This window comes from Asterias amurensis, chromosome 9, assembly GCF_032118995.1.
Source record: "Asterias amurensis chromosome 9, ASM3211899v1".
NCBI lineage: Eukaryota > Metazoa > Echinodermata > Asteroidea > Forcipulatida > Asteriidae > Asterias > Asterias amurensis.
Genome location: NC_092656.1, coordinates 2,368,844 through 2,384,768, shown reverse-complemented (window position 1 = coordinate 2,384,768; position 15,925 = coordinate 2,368,844). Strand labels below are relative to the sequence as shown.

Below are 15,925 nucleotides of genomic sequence, written 5' to 3'. Positions count from 1 at the left end.
TCAAAACAGATTAAACACAACATCAAACTCGACTCAATAACGGACAGTTCTTTTTTAATTTGATCATGTCAGGACACTGGGAGATCAACACAGGCTCGAGAAAACCTCAGTCTGAACATCAACCTAGCCCTGTAAAAAAAACATGCTGAAGATGTTCCTGTCAAACAACCACGGCACAAACAAGGATGTGTAAAATTACAATTTCCCGACCACCAATATCTTGTTTGTGTCTTTCTTTGTGAGGTTTCATTGCTGTACTGCATAATCGTAGATCCCAAATTGCGAACCTGCCTGCCAAACTTCCTGGCTCCGGGCCAAAGGGATACAAAATTAGGTTTCTCAACTAAGGGAGGGGCCAATAATATGTTTGACTTGGCACGACATGAAATGGAAGCTGAATAGAGTTTAGGCAGGATCCCACCTCCCCCCATCCTTGTGAAAGGTTTGCTTGTGGCTTGTCGTGGCTGAGCGGTCAAGCGCACTGGACTCAAGCTCTGGTGTTTCTGATCAGCAGAAGTAGGTTCGAGTCCCGGTCTTGACTCTTGTATCCTTAAGCAAGACACATTGTAGTCACCCTTAACACCGGCGCAGGGTACAATGTCCTATACAAAATATGCTACGTGCTAGTAACCACCACTTCTCAACTTGCCCTGTGGTCTACTCAAAATAACAAATTCTAAAAATGTTTTAACTTATTTTGTAATTTTGATCATTTGGATCGCTATCATTAAAGGAGTTGTGTCGCCATTGTCATGATCAATGCAGACCGGTGGCTGTACATAGAATTCTGATTTCTCTCACAGTTACTGCAACGTGTGCTTGAGCTCTCCAAAGATATGATAAAGCGGGAGCGCTCGCGTCTGTAGTAACTGGGCGCGAGTTCATAATTCCATGTACAGCAACAGGCCTGCTTTAATCATGACAACACAGCCCCTTTAAGATACCAGAAAGACACATTTATGACAAAACATGTTTTAACATGTGGGCTACTTAAAAAAAGCTTTGGTGCAAGGTTTGGGCCCAATTTCATAAGCTGCTTAACAACTTATTTTGCGCTTACTGCGCGAGTTTCCATTTCAAAGCACCGCACACAGAAGTTATGCTAACCTTCTGGTGCTAACCATTTCAAAACAAATGACAGCAAAGCAAATCCTTGGCAAACTCGCAAGCTGGCCAGATAATTTTCTCGCTAACCTGTGAAATACGCTATAGTTAGCATGAAAACTTGTTTACCTTTGAGTAGCGCTATGAAATTGGCCCATGTTGGTGTTGGGGAAGGGACTACTTATGGTTTGTTCAAATTAAAGGGGCACAAGAAAATTAAAGGCACTGAACACGTTTGGTAACTGTCAAAGACCAGTATTCTCACTTGGTGTATCCCATAAGCATAAAATAACAAGCCTGTGAAAATGTAGACTCAATTGGTCATTGAAGTTACAAGAAAATGATGAAAGAAAAAACACCCTTTTTGTACAAAATAGTGTGCTTTCAGATGTTTTTGTCTTTCATTGCCTTTTGTTGCTGAGCGCCATGATCTAGATGGAATGGCGCTATACAAATCTGGTTATTACTATTACCAATAGCGTCCAGTGTCTTTAGTTGAATTTGGCTTATTTATACATGCCGCTCATTTTGTAAAGAAAAACAACTACCGTGTTCAAAACAAAAATCGAAAAAGCTTGTTTTTCCTCTGCTGGAAGAAGTTAATTCTTTTGAACTGTTAGTCTTTTTAGTTGTTAGTATTTTCAATAAAAATAAACAAAAAGCAAAAACAAAATGCACTCAACAAACTCTTGAAACTTAACAAAGTGATCTTACTGTACATTTTAGGTGTATCATTTTATTTCCCGAGGCAATGAATAACAATCATGGTGGAATGGACAGTGTGGTTCAATTCAATCAATAAAACATCATATAATCAAATGAATATTCCAAATCTCAGTAAATTGACTCTGAGTGAACAAAAAGCACCAATCAACCTGAGAAACATCTCTGTTGTAAATGTCCAAGGTTTACAAAAAATACAAAGTGACTGAATTATGTCAAACTGAATAAGTTCCCAGCAAACAGTGATTCAATGGCATAAAACATGGCAGACAAGTATAAAAAACTTTGATTTTTAAAGGGGCTGTGTCCTCATGACCAAAGTAGGCTTTTCATGCTGTACAACAAATTATGAACTCTCACCCTGTCCCAGTTACTGCACGTGCGCGTCCTGCCTATGGAGAGCTTTACGCGCCTGCAGTTTCTTGGTGTGAGTGGGAGTTCATAACTTATTGATAGCATAGAGTAAGAACAAGTGACGACACAGCCCCTTTAAAGCAGCGTACTGTTTTGTCAACTACAGAATGTTAAGCACCTATTGTGAGCAAATCTTCATGAGTTAGAAATTTCTTGTAAACTTAAAGGATTGGAATGAATGGTTTCACAATACTGTAGGCAAGTGAGGTTTGAAGCTTTGCATGGTGTGTAGCATAAGAAGTAATTATAACTAGTTACATTTTATAGTAAACTTGCAGGTACAAACGTGTAAAGAACACTTTCGGGAGTGTTTCTCCTGAAGAGCAGAGAATACTGAGTAGAGACTAAACCAGCTCTTCTCAGATCCAACTCTTCTCACATGGTTGTATCTGCAAGTTTAGCATTTACTAAACCCAGTGCTTTACATCATTTGTCATAGTTGCTGCTTAAAGACACTGGACACTATTGGTAATTGTCAAAGACCAGTCTTCTCACTTGGTGTATCTCAACATAAGCATAAAATAACAAACCTGTGAACATTTCAGCTCAATTGGTCATTTACTTGCGAGACAACTATGAAAGAAAAAAACACCCTTGCCACAGGAAGTTGTGTGCTTTTAGACGGTTGATTTCAAGACCTCAAATTCTAAACTTGAGGTCTCGAAAATCAAATTCGAGGAAAGCTACTTCTTTCTCGAAAACTACTCCACTTCAGAGGGAGCCATTTCTCACAATGTTTTGTACTACCAACCTCTCCCCATAACTCGTTACCAAGTAAGGTTTTATGCTGATAATTATTTTGAGTAATTACCAATAGTGTCCACTGCCTTTAATTTTTGAGCTATTGGTAAGTAACTAAACCATCAGCACGTTCATGCAAAGCTCTTCTTATTTTAAAAGATGACTTGAAGCACAACCAAAATTACAAAACAAAGCAAGCAAAACAACCACACAAATTTGGATGAAACATTGCAATCTTAAAAGGGTGGAATAACACTGAAAGAGCAAGTTGGTTTTAGAGTAAAACAAAGCATCAAACATCCTGAGACAGTTTTCTGTGACAACCACTCTCATTTTAGCAGGAAAATTTGATGTTTGAATAATTTAGTCTAAACAATTGCCTGCCCCAGAGACAACATTTAAAAAACATGTCATTACTGTAACCTTTATATGTACTTAGTTACACCCTTTTTAAAATCCATGTAAGCCTACGTGTTTTGATGTAATTAATTTTAATCTTCAAAGATTAGCTTTAATAATATTTCTTGAAGACCTGCCAACTGGAATGAATGTGCTTTTCCAAAACCCTAAAGTAGGACGGTACATCCTTGAAGACCCTTTAGTTAACCACTTAAATTCAGTCAGTTTAATCTAAAGGAACATACATAGAGTACAAGGAAGGACAAAGTGTCACAGTGTTTTCAACACCATACAGGACATTGTTTTTGTTTCCACGTTCTCTTTTGTCTTCTGAGGTAATTTGGCGCAAAACGCCTGCCAGAGAAAAGCTTGGTCGGTCTTGGCCTGAGGCCAACCAACCCTACTCTGTGAATATCCTGTGAATTATTAACATTTCCTTCCAGAATCTGTAAACACCCGGAGCCTAAGTTCAGTGACTGCCAAGAATTTTACAACTCTTGTGTTTTGCTGATGAGTGTTTTTTATAATGATAAGAGAGCAAAGGCATGTGTGGAATATTTTGTTTTGACGGTCAAAGTACTTCAAAAATTAAATGCAACGGTCAACTCATCTTAACAACTTGATCAATCATTGATTAAAAAAAATATATATTGTTTTAACAGTACTTTAATAGTAACTGGACTGACCCCATAATGTTTCAGTACCCCAAAAATGCAAAAATATATGACGCAGAACAAAGATTGATCTATTTTATGAAAGGAAGATTGACAAACTGCTGCAGTGCTTGTTTGTTTTAAAACTCTCTAGTTGTTGCCAACGTTTTGTTTTGTTTTGTCAATCAGGAATAGAATTTCACTCTTTTCAAATGTCTGAAGGGTTAAGGCGAGACAACTGATTTACTTGGGTCCCATCAAAGGATACCATCAGCTTAAACTTTGAACCCTGTGTTCATTAGTATAACAATAAAAACTAACTTTGCACATAGCTTCGCTATCCAGGACAAGGTCACCAGCCAAAATACCATGTAACATGTAAGAACCAGCACTGGTTTCCTGCCTATTTTCACCGAGAAGAAACTTGTTTTAAAAAGCACAAATTTCTGCTTTAAAAGTAGCTCTTTGAAACTCGGCCTCAGGCGTGAATATTATGTTATGTTTCACTGCATGTTTATTCTCTAAATACGACTGTTAGACCATCAACAAAAGGCTTGTGTTGTGTTGTCGTCGCTACCAAATGCGCAGCTGTAAATTCTACAGGGCTTCCAGAAAAATGAAACGATAAAAGCGCAGTGCCGCGATTGGGGAAAGGGGACTATCATAACATTTTGTGAATGATTGATTGCATATTTGAACACTTCTGTACCGGTATATGAAGTGTGTGTATCTACTTGGAGTAAATTAGCATTTTCTACGCGTGTACATTCAACATGAAACACAAACGGCTTCCTTTTGTAAGGGACACTATGCAAACTTTGATTGTTTAATGTTCGCTTGAGTAAACCTTAATAAAACAGAAACGACTTTTTTCCCCCGTAATGTTTTACCTCTCGCCATGTGTGCCTAAAGTTTAATTAAATATGACTTCAATAACGTTTTGATATCAGATTATTGTTATTGTAACACAATACATCTAAATATCATTATTAAATTATTCTTGAAAGTGCATCTTTGATACCAATTCAATTAATGTAATTGTTTAAAAACAGATGAGTCAGGTTCTAATAGCTCATCTTCCCGAAGCGTTTTTTTTTTTGTATAGCTCCGTCGTCCGTCAAATCACTCTGAGGAATCATTCTAAATCGTTCTGAATCATTCTGAATCATAAAATTTTAAGAACCAGTCTAGGTTGATGAATCACTAGAATGAATAATATAACCGCTTCTTTGTCTGCGATGGTCTATGTCACTACACCACCGTGCGACCCTACTACGCATTGATGCTACTAGGCCGATCTATGATTCACTATCGTAATACGTGAATAGGAACACATTATGAGACTACTACGCCGCAGCGACGATGGTAGAGATGTGGTGTGAGTGTGTGTGCTCTGCCAGAACAGTGTGTCACACGTGTGAGTCACAGAGAACCTCTGTAGATCATCCTGTGCAGGGTGCTGTTGGTACACACGTAGACACCAAGCATTATATTAGCACCAGAGACTCAATATCAAGGTGAAACTGATGAATGGCGTACTGCAAGCTGCAGCGTGTGTACGTGTTATGCAGACAATGGAAATGCCACATTCAAAATGACAATTCTAATTCACATCATACTTAGTTGGGTTTTTCTAACAGAGTTTGGACAAATAAATCATTTTTCTAATCTGAAAGTTTGAATAAAAAAAAACAACAACAATAACAATAAAAAAATTTACCCAGTTCCTATTACCTTGATAAATTTTTCAGTCTGAAATACTGCCATGAATATGAAGAAATTGTTCTGAAGAGCTTGATCCCATTTTATCAAATTGAAATACGCCCAGGTGCAACAAACCTGGGCCCAATTTCATGGCTCTGCTTACCGTAAGCACAGAATCGGCGCTTACGGAAGCAGGGAATTCTGTGCTTACGGCAAGCGTATTTCACGGGTTAGCGGCGAATTTGGGCTTCCAAGTTACTAGGCATTCTACGCTCACAAGGCTAGCGCAGAAATTCGGCGCTTGCACGTAAGCGAGGAATCGCGATCGTAAGCGCAGAATTCGGCGGTAAGCAGAGCCATGAAATTGGGCCCTGGTGCAGTCTGAGTTCTTTTGAAGACTTGACTAACTTACTTGATAGATTTTCCCAGCTTGGTTGCACGGTGTGTTTATTTTATTGATTAGAGGTTTGGATTGAATTTACTTGCCCAGAAAACCAATGACGTATCAGTTTTACACCTTCAAATTGTAAGGCCGTATCCGAAATGGCGCCTACAGCTAGTGCTACTGCTAAGGGCATCCTGTACAAACTTCAATGCGTGATCAGGCCTGTATGCTTCGTTTAAAAGGGCAAGGTCACCAAGGCATTTTCTCTTTGGCAAAGGACACCCTATGAAGAAATTGTAAATATCTACTTGAGCATTTCAAGGGTAATGACCAGGGGGCCCGGGCAATGGAGGCAATTGCCTTTGATGCCTCTGTGAAGTATCAGGCCTGCATGATGACTCCCTGATCCAGCCATAGCTGTAGCCTTATAAATAATCACCAAATCAGACACGGCCCAAGACTTTTTAAAAATAAAGGCGCATAAACCAGTCTTCAATGCTCGCATTTAAGACCAAATACAGATATTTCAAAGCAGTTCAGTGTCTGACAACGACAGATAAAGGTAACAAAAAATTACAGTTTGGGCTTTTCATTAGGAATTCTGAATGTTTTTTTTACTCGTAGAGCAGTTTAGAGAGAAGCAGTATGGTTTCATTAATTTGTTGATACCACTCATCAGCTTAGGACAGAAATACAGCGACAAGCCAGTACTGGATAAATAGCTGTCATAAAAAATAGGCCGGGTAAAAATGGCTTGATTAATTATCTACATGAATTTGATATTTATGTTGGCCTAAAGCTTCGTGAAGGCATTTAACGTCCCTGGGTTATAAACACAAAGAATCATGAATCCATAATTATTCAATGAAACCTGGCAACCTTGAAGTTATGCACCATAAAAGTATCGTTTTCTATTTTTAAAGCTGTACTCTCACAATACTGTTTTTATGAATTAGTACACTATGTTTATAAAAGCCTGCTGATCTGTTTTCTACTAAGAAGAATGATGTCAGGATTTGTAGGGAGGGGGAAGGGGTGCATGGAGGGGGTGCATTGAGGGAAACTTTATGGAAACTTAATGCAAATGCAAAGGAACAGTCCTCTAAGAATAAGCCAACTCCACCTCTGGGAAACCAATAGCAATATTTCTCAAAGTAGATCTATTTTGAGATTTGAGATGGTCCGTGCATCAATATCAGTTTATTAACCAGCATTTCAAGGCGACCCCCATGCACCCTTTACGCCCAATGCATACGTGAACCGCATAAGTGAACATTTTTACATATTCCCAGTGAGTCAATGCTCGCAAACAGCTCAATTCTGCTGAACTCGTAAACATTTCGAAGAGTCTCAAAATATGGCAGTCAGGTTGCGTTTGCATGAGGGTACCCCCTCCCCTCCTGCCACACCCTCCAACGTCCCTCTGGACCTACAGCGACACTATTGTTCACACTACAGCTAAAAAACACCAGGGTAGAATGCAAGGTCCCTCTAATTAGTAGAGATCTGAGCCTGCTGCGTACCTTGTATCTGTTTCAGATCACCCTCAAGCACCTTCCGTAGACGGTCCCGAACCTCACGCACCCTCTCCTCTTGTTTCTTGATGTCCGCTTCCGTCACAAGGAATTTCAAGCACGGCGGCTGATCGGAGTTGAGGTACACCCCTGGATTCTTCTCAATCTGATTCTGAATTGGATTGGATTTGAGGAAAATGAAGAGAGGGGAGGGGTGGAAAAGAACGAAAGAAAAACAAATTAATATGTTATTTTTGCATCGGGGATAAAGAATAAAGAGTATTAGTTTTTTACCCGTACACCGATCTGTATTAAAAGCACTGTGTACTCATTACTTTACAGAGTTCTGTGAAAAAAATCCCAAGGCAAATCACTCTGGGTGGATTTGAACCCATGACCTTTGCGTTGCTGGAGGAGATGTCTCACCACTAGATCACAGAGCTAGCCTGGTTGCTAGAGGCAGTTAGAATCCTATGTGTTAGCAGCACATACCACAACGATTTAATAGATGGTAGTTTTGCATAGGAAGATAAAGAATATCATTTGTTTTAACCCTCACATTTATGTGTATCAGAACTGCATACTCAGTACTTTGCCGAGTTTTATAACAAAATAGGATTCAAAACTGCCTCTGGCCACTGACAAAATGGAACAAGATCCTCCAACCCGTCAAAAAAGCACACAAACAAACAGGCAAAGTCACACACAATCTTGTTTTTGACAACAAATGTTTATCACCATTTCCTTAACTTTACAGGAAGGGTTGTGGAAAGAAGACTATTGGAAGTTAATGCGGCAGGATATTGTAATTAGAGTTTGCAACGAGAAGACCTTGTATTAGATTCACCGGTAACCAAAACAGTTGACCACTTCAGATGAAATTAGCATATTGAATATTGTGAGACAATGCTCACCAGGTTGATTTAAAATGAATCTAATTACGTTTTGCAGGGGTGAGAGTCAGTGCCGACAAGAAAATCTGAGACTGGAACCTACAATCCTGGCCACATCTCGTTGCCCCCCCCCTGCCCCCTTTCAATGTGGTTCTAATTGCAAGGTCTTCTGCGTTTCAGTCAACATTGAGCGGGGGGACGGGGGACAGGGGACAGACTGTTTGTTGTCAGTGGAAAGTGTCGTGGGAATGGTTTTATGTAACGTTCGGGATGGGTGGCCCAAGTATTTTGGGCAGGATTGTAGATCTTAGGAGGTACATAAAAATGATGGCAATACACCACCTTTTGGTAACCTCTGGAGTTCTCGATCCAATGAACTTATAAGACTTCTGGAAGTTAATACGACAGGATATGCGGCATGTTTACATTATTAGGACGCTATATAAGTTTTGGTATTATTATTATAAGAATAGCATGCTCCATGCAAGAGAGCAAATCAAAGAGCGTGACTTATTCAATATATACAGCATATTTTATGAGTTATTTAATATATATACAGCTTATTTAATATACAGTATTCTTTGTTTACCAGGCAGACTTGAAAAGTCTGAATTCAGATGAAAAGCTGAAATTTGTCATCCCTGGTTTTTTAATTGTAACAATCCCAGACTTTACTGTCATAGTAAGACAGCTGCTTATATTTTCTATGATTTCTAGACAAAGTTTTGATAAAGTACTAGAAAGGTTAAATCCGCCATTCCTCATATGACTAAAAGGCAAACTAGACTCAAGTTTTTGTCATAACAAAAACAAGGTGTTCGGCTTCCGGGAGTACAAAAATACACCCTGGTGGACAATTATCAAAGGAAAAACCCATGAAAATAGGCCTTTTCAAAGCATTTTACATGCACTTCCGGTTTAGAAAGGTCAAAGGTCAAGAGAAGGTCACCAACATATCCATTTTTGTGAAGTACGTAAACCCCTTTCATATGATGTATAGATTGTCAAAATAGCTTTTGTGGTTGAGGACATAGGAACTTATGAATGATGACGACTGGAGAAGAGACTAACTAAAACGAAAGGGAAATGTTTATTGAAAACGCCTTGAAAACAGACCTTTAACGAAGCTGATATAATATTTTAAAAAAGAAGTAAAAAAACAAAACAAAAACAAAAAAAACCCAAACAAACAGCAACATCAACAACTGGTTTAGCGGGTTTCCCATCCAAGTACTGACCGGGCCCGATGTTGCTTAACTTCACTGATCGGACGAGAACCGGTGTGATCAACACAGTACGGTAGTAGTCAAAACAAAAAATGTATTTTTGACGAAAATACACAAAAAATCTGATTTGAACCAGAAGACAAGGTAAAAATGGGGTCATGTTTGCGAGGCCTTTACGGAGTTTTTAACGACCTTTCCGATTATGTATCGATTGTAAGAATCCATCACGTGGATCAAAAATAATGATTTTTTGAAATAATAAACTTTGAATTTTTATAACTCAAGAATGGATGCCGTCATCATGACCTAACTAACACATTATTCCACTCCTAATGCATATCTAACTATGTGCGAAGTTTCAAGTTCATACGAGTTTGGGAAGTGTGCTTTTGTTCGAGGACAAGGGACGAAGAGAAGAAGAAGATGAAAATCTGGATTGTTTTATTTATTTGTTTGTACTAAAGTTTTCTTTAATCCGGCAGTTTATTTTAGCAAGACCACTCCTAATTGCTTGGGCCCTATACTTTAACCATTCTGTTTTCTTTGAATGTTTTGTATTGTAACATCCATGTCTGTGCATGGAGGTAGAAATAGATTAGTTTACGTAACGTCCTTTCCTACTAGAGAAAGTTTAAAAGGGCTTATGTTATTCCAGAGATTTTTTTCTTCAAACTATTTAACTCAGAATAACTTGGATAGTTGTTTTAACAAATAATCAAAACAATTGATGATTATGCTAAGTTCAAGAAGTAATAGATATTGTAATACTGACGTGAATTCCGTGGGCCCAAAACGCCCTTCACCCGGGGGGAGTAGTCGATCGATGTAACGTCTCTATTCTTCTCGGTGTTTAACCAAAACATGACCAATGTTCGTCATTTTGTACTGTTGTTTTCTCACATAATTAAAAGTCCCATGAATCACTGAAGTAGGTGGCCATCTCAGCGAAACTTCGTCTTCAATTCCACATTGACCACTAAGCCATCAGAAGGGTAACATTTGAACAATTTGACGCCGAAGATTGAGAGGAAATCGTTTTCGCAGCGTTCTGCATAAATAGAGCTATACAGCTCTAAATAATAGAGCTGTATAGCTCTATGCATATCACGCTATGGCACAGAGTACAATAAACTTGGCAGCATGCCACCAAATAAATGATGCCTAATAGTAATACACTACACGTGTACAACACACGTGTTACGCACAACCAATGGGGAAATTTCGTAGTTCTTTATACATGAAATTATGAATTTTCACACTCGATTTTGAACCAGAAGACGAGATCAAAATGGGATCATGTCTGCGAGGCATTTACGGAGTTGTTAACGAACTTTCCGATGATGTGTCGATTGTAACAACCCATCATGTAGATCAAAAGTTATGATTTTTTGAAATAATAAACTTTGAAAATTCATAACTCAAGAATTGATGACGTCATCGTGACGTAACTCAAACGGATTCTTCTCCTGATAAATATATAACTATGTGTGAAGTTAGAAGTTCATACAGGTTTGGGAAGTGTGCTTTTGTTAGAGGGCAAGGGACGGAGATGTATTTTTGAAGAAAAATATACAATTGCAAACTTTGACCTTCCGGTACGAACGGAAGGAGGGGTCATACGATTTTGACGTTAACTTTTCAAATGTAGTCCCAGTCTTGGTCTATCAGATGCGTAATTATGAATATCATAACTTTAAAATTCGAAGACATATAGCGAAAAGCAAATGGTCACTTTTTGAACCTAAAAACCTTGTAATTCGACACCTGATGACGTCATCATGACGAAACTAAAACGGTTTCATCTACTAATGAATATCTAACTATGTGTGAAGTTTCAAGTTTATGTGAGCTTAGCAAGTATGTCTTTGTTAGCGGACAAAAACCACGGAGAAGAAGACGAAGTAAAAAAAAAAAAAAAAAAAAAAAAAAAACGAACAAAAACAAGAGGTCTTCGGACTCAAGTCCGAACACCTAATAAATTAACAAATTAAATCGAGCAATGACAGACTGAGTAGACCAAGAAATAACTTCTATGTTGAATGCCTAAATTGACAGAAAATGGGAGAAAAAAATGAAGGAAAAAAAGCTACAGAAATTCCGGCTGAGAATATGAACCCCGAGTCTGGGATCCAGCAACTGTTCACACCTGCGCACACACGCAAACCAAGAGAGATACCGGCCTACATAATCCTGCACTCACCGGCAAAAAACTCTAAAGTGCTTTCAACTTGTCACAAACATCTTAGGCAGTCATGAATTAAATGCTTAATATCTTGCGCTTCTTGCATCTAATTACATCTCATCAAGTTTGCGAATTCTTTAAGTCAAGCCCATGGGAGGCTAAGCATAATAAGCGACCCGAAACACACAGCATGCAATTATATCTTAATGAGATTAGTGACATAGCTAACCTATGAAGGTATGTTAAATTGCTGGAGAAAAGGGAAGTGGAAAGGGGGGGGAGGGAGTTTATGATAGCCACTCCCTGAATGAAAAGCGGCAAAGTGAAATACTTGTAAACGTGTCAGGCCTACCATGCAAATTAGACTAATGACATTAAGAGAGTCATACATACTGTGAGACAGTATTTTATTTAAGAAGGAGCATACATTAAGAAGATTAACTGCAGTGCTAATGCTATAGTCACACTTATCTCAATCTCATTTCAGACTCGGTACATAAATTGCTTCTTTTTTATTGGGGGGGGGGAATGGGGTGTGCTATGAATAAAACATTAAAATATATCATTTTCACACGTGTTAGTGATTTAGATCTTGCTACGAGCAGTGGCCCTATAATGCAGTCAAGCTGTGAATTTTGAAGTTGGTTCGGCCAGATATTTCATGTGAACTTTTCACTCATCATTTAAAAGCAATTACAATCACTGACTAGTGGAAGCGAAGAGTAAATTCACCTCAAATCTCTATAGTTTTTAATAAAAACACAATCCAGTTAGCCAGTGGAAAAGTAATTAAATAAAATTGTTTTAAGTGAAAAAAACAAACAAAGAAACTAACCTATGCACACTTCTTTAAAAAGTCAAAATGTTAGACTTGATTTTTTAAGACCCTTTTTATGCCATCCTCAGCAAAATTTAAGACTGGAATTAAGTGAATAAAGCAAGGTAAGAAACAGCTGTACCCGCTCTCACATGCAGCTTAATTAGATTCTTTAAGAGCTCATTGAAAAATACCATATGCTCATCCATTTCGTAAGACCTCAATTAACTTAATTTAATACTTGTTAATTGATGCTTTTAAAAGGCCTTAAAAGTGGATAGCTCAACTTAAGATTTTGAAGTATCTCTTAAGTGACTGAAGAAAACCCTGCCAGACAAAGAAACAAACAAACATCCAAACAAACAAACTTAACACCCACAATGATATTGATACATGTTTTGTCAGTGATTTCCTGCATGTCCATACATGCTATTGCCTGTTTTGATTGCAGCTATTGGAAACTTGAAAATAAGAAATGGTGATTGAGATGCAATTGCAGCGACTTTGACAGCATTTCAGATGGGATTATTACTCTGGAAGATTGGTTGAGGTGGCTCGAACACACTGCAATCAGAGAGCTTCCATAACTGCCTCAATCATTGCCCTCTGATTGTTACCAATTGCGTACTTTGTCTTTAACGAACCAGTGACAGATTCTGGTGTGGAAAAATGGAGCATGTTGCCGGCTTAATTTTTTTTTCTTCAAATCCCCCAACCAAACCCCCAAATAACTTGCTGCATTTTAATTTATTTTTCATAGACCTCAAACACAAGGCTAGATAGATAGCTCAGTTGGAAGAGCGACGGCACGTTAATCCGGAGGTCACAGGTTCAAATCCTGCTCTAGTCAAATTGTCTTTGTTCAACCCCAAATCATTTAAAATGGACCCACCCAGTTTCCCTCGTGGTTTATTATTTGATTTGTCGTTACCCGAAACACTTTTGATGGTATAAAAATATTCATGTGTCCTATCCGCAGCAGACACATGCCCATAAAAGGTTGTAATGCCATACAACTGCAAATAGGCATAAATATTTACATGTGTGCTAACACACTTAATAGGCCTATCCATAAATGCGGGGGGGGGGGGGGGGGGGGATTGTGCCCTCTAACATTTAAACCAGTGATTGGGTAAGGACTGAAGAGATGATGGAGTAAATCTTCCCAGATGGAGAGAGGGGCAGGATCTTCTTTTTGGATAATTGACAGTGTATCATACTTTAGACTAACGACTCCATTAAATTGAACTTGCTTTGAACCAGTTGGCATTTCCGAAAGATTCTCCATAAATGAATCCTTAATTTCCTGATATTCTCATTTTAAAGGGGGATGTGTGTATTAACATTGCAGGGCAGCCTTGGAATTATATACAGGCCATTGCCTCTGCTGCCCCTGATCTTGGCCTTGGTGCCCCTTCAAACAGTTTCCTATAGAATTTGAGATTTTCAAATGGAAGTGCCCTTTGCAAAATGAAATGGCCTTGCCCTCTCATAGAAGAAAATCTAGACCTGATTACAAGGGTTCAAATTTTACACTGGACCACAGCATCACAAACGAAATGACGGTTAAACATTGACTTTTGAGATTTGTTGTTATCTTTCAATTCTGCACATGTATCAACAATAATGTACCCAACTGTCATAAAAAAAACAAGTAACCAAAACAGAAATGACGTTTAAACATTGACTTTTGAGTCTGGTTATTATCTTTCAATTCCGGTGAGTAACCAAATATAGATTAACTTACCCACAAAATGCTATCAGTCTTTGTTGAGAAATAAGTTAAACAGTTATTATTTGAATTCGTGAAAACAGTGAAAACACAATGGGTTTTTTAAAGCTATTTTTTGAATGAGTAAAAAAAAACCCCATTGGCACCACGACAAATAAACAACGAGCTGATTTAAACAAAGATCTCTAAACTTAATTATCCGCTGAACATGAGGCAATTCTAAACTCACTTTTTGGTGGTATTAACAAACAATCACTCTATGAGACCCTGGTCACAATAAGATACAAATGTCTACTGTTACCCGATGAGCCTCGAGGGATTTCTAAGCCTAAAGTAATTATTTTCTGAATGCAGCCTTTGAGTAAAGAGAGTCAGGTTGTAGGTTGTAATTATGTTACCAGACTCATCTCTCTAGGGTACAGCCCCCCCCCCTGTAATATGTGCATGTAGAGGAGATTCCATCCTCACTGCACAATACTATGGCTGTTGTAATTACTTGATGAGTCATTCTGGTGACCAAGGAGGTAGGACAAAAGAAAGATGCAGGCTTGATACTTCAAGGAGGCATCAAAGGCGATTGCTTCTATGCCCCCTGGTCATTGGCCTTGGTGCCCTTGAAATGCTGAAGTAGAAATTTACATTTTCCCGAAATACATATAGAAAATGCCTTGGTGCCCAATTGCTCTTTCAAAAATAAAGCATAGAGGCTTGAGGATGCGTATAGTATATGTTTGTGGAAAAAGGAGATAACATTGAGCGGATTTGTATGTATTTTACTGCAACGCTGGTGATTGGGTAGCATGTGTGATGTAGCAGTGTGGGTGACCGATGCAGATGAACACTCATAGTTTGCGGTGATCCCTGGGGTTTGAGCTACGGTGACTAAGTGTACATGGTTCAGTGCCCAATAATCAAGTACCCCACCTACTTTCTCTGTGATGGATGTAGCAATGAAAATAAAATAAATTGACTTCCCAGAGGATTTGGTTTAGTCCAAACAAGCAAAATGTCAGATTTGACTGTGATTGTGAATCAACATTAATCATACTTGGCTAGGGTACATATGACTTGCATAAATTCCTCGTCACTTTTCTGTTTTGAATAATTAAGCTTGGGTGGTGCAATAACATTTGGAAGTCAAATCCAAAGCTTAAAAGTGTCCTAACCAAGCCATGCCGAATATATAAAAAAATTATAGATTTCGGGGATAAAGAGTATAACTTGATTTCACAGTTACACTGGTGTGTGTTAACTGATAACACCATGGTAACGCTAGGTTAGAGTCTTGTAAGTTTTTCTTCACTTTTATCCAGGCCTGATACTTCTTGGAGGCAACGAAGGCGATTGCCCCCTGGTCATTGCCTTGGTGCCATAAAAATGCTCCAGTGGAAATTTATAATTTCCTCATAGGGTGCCCTTTACCAAAGAGAAAATGCCT

At 38.4% G+C, this 15,925-nt stretch overlaps 1 protein-coding gene across 5 annotated transcripts in view; it reads right to left on the bottom strand.

The window, feature by feature from the left end:
* The window catches only part of LOC139941314 (methyl-CpG-binding domain protein 2-like), a 65,742-nt gene that overhangs the window by 31,965 nt on the left and 17,852 nt on the right, over window positions 1–15,925 (bottom strand). For all 5 annotated transcript variants that reach the window (XM_071937741.1, XM_071937740.1, XM_071937742.1 and 2 more), the window contains exon 6: window positions 7,647–7,809. In XM_071937741.1, coding sequence (XP_071793842.1) covers window positions 7,647–7,809 — 163 coding nt within the window. The remainder of the gene's footprint in view (window positions 1–7,646; window positions 7,810–15,925) is intronic.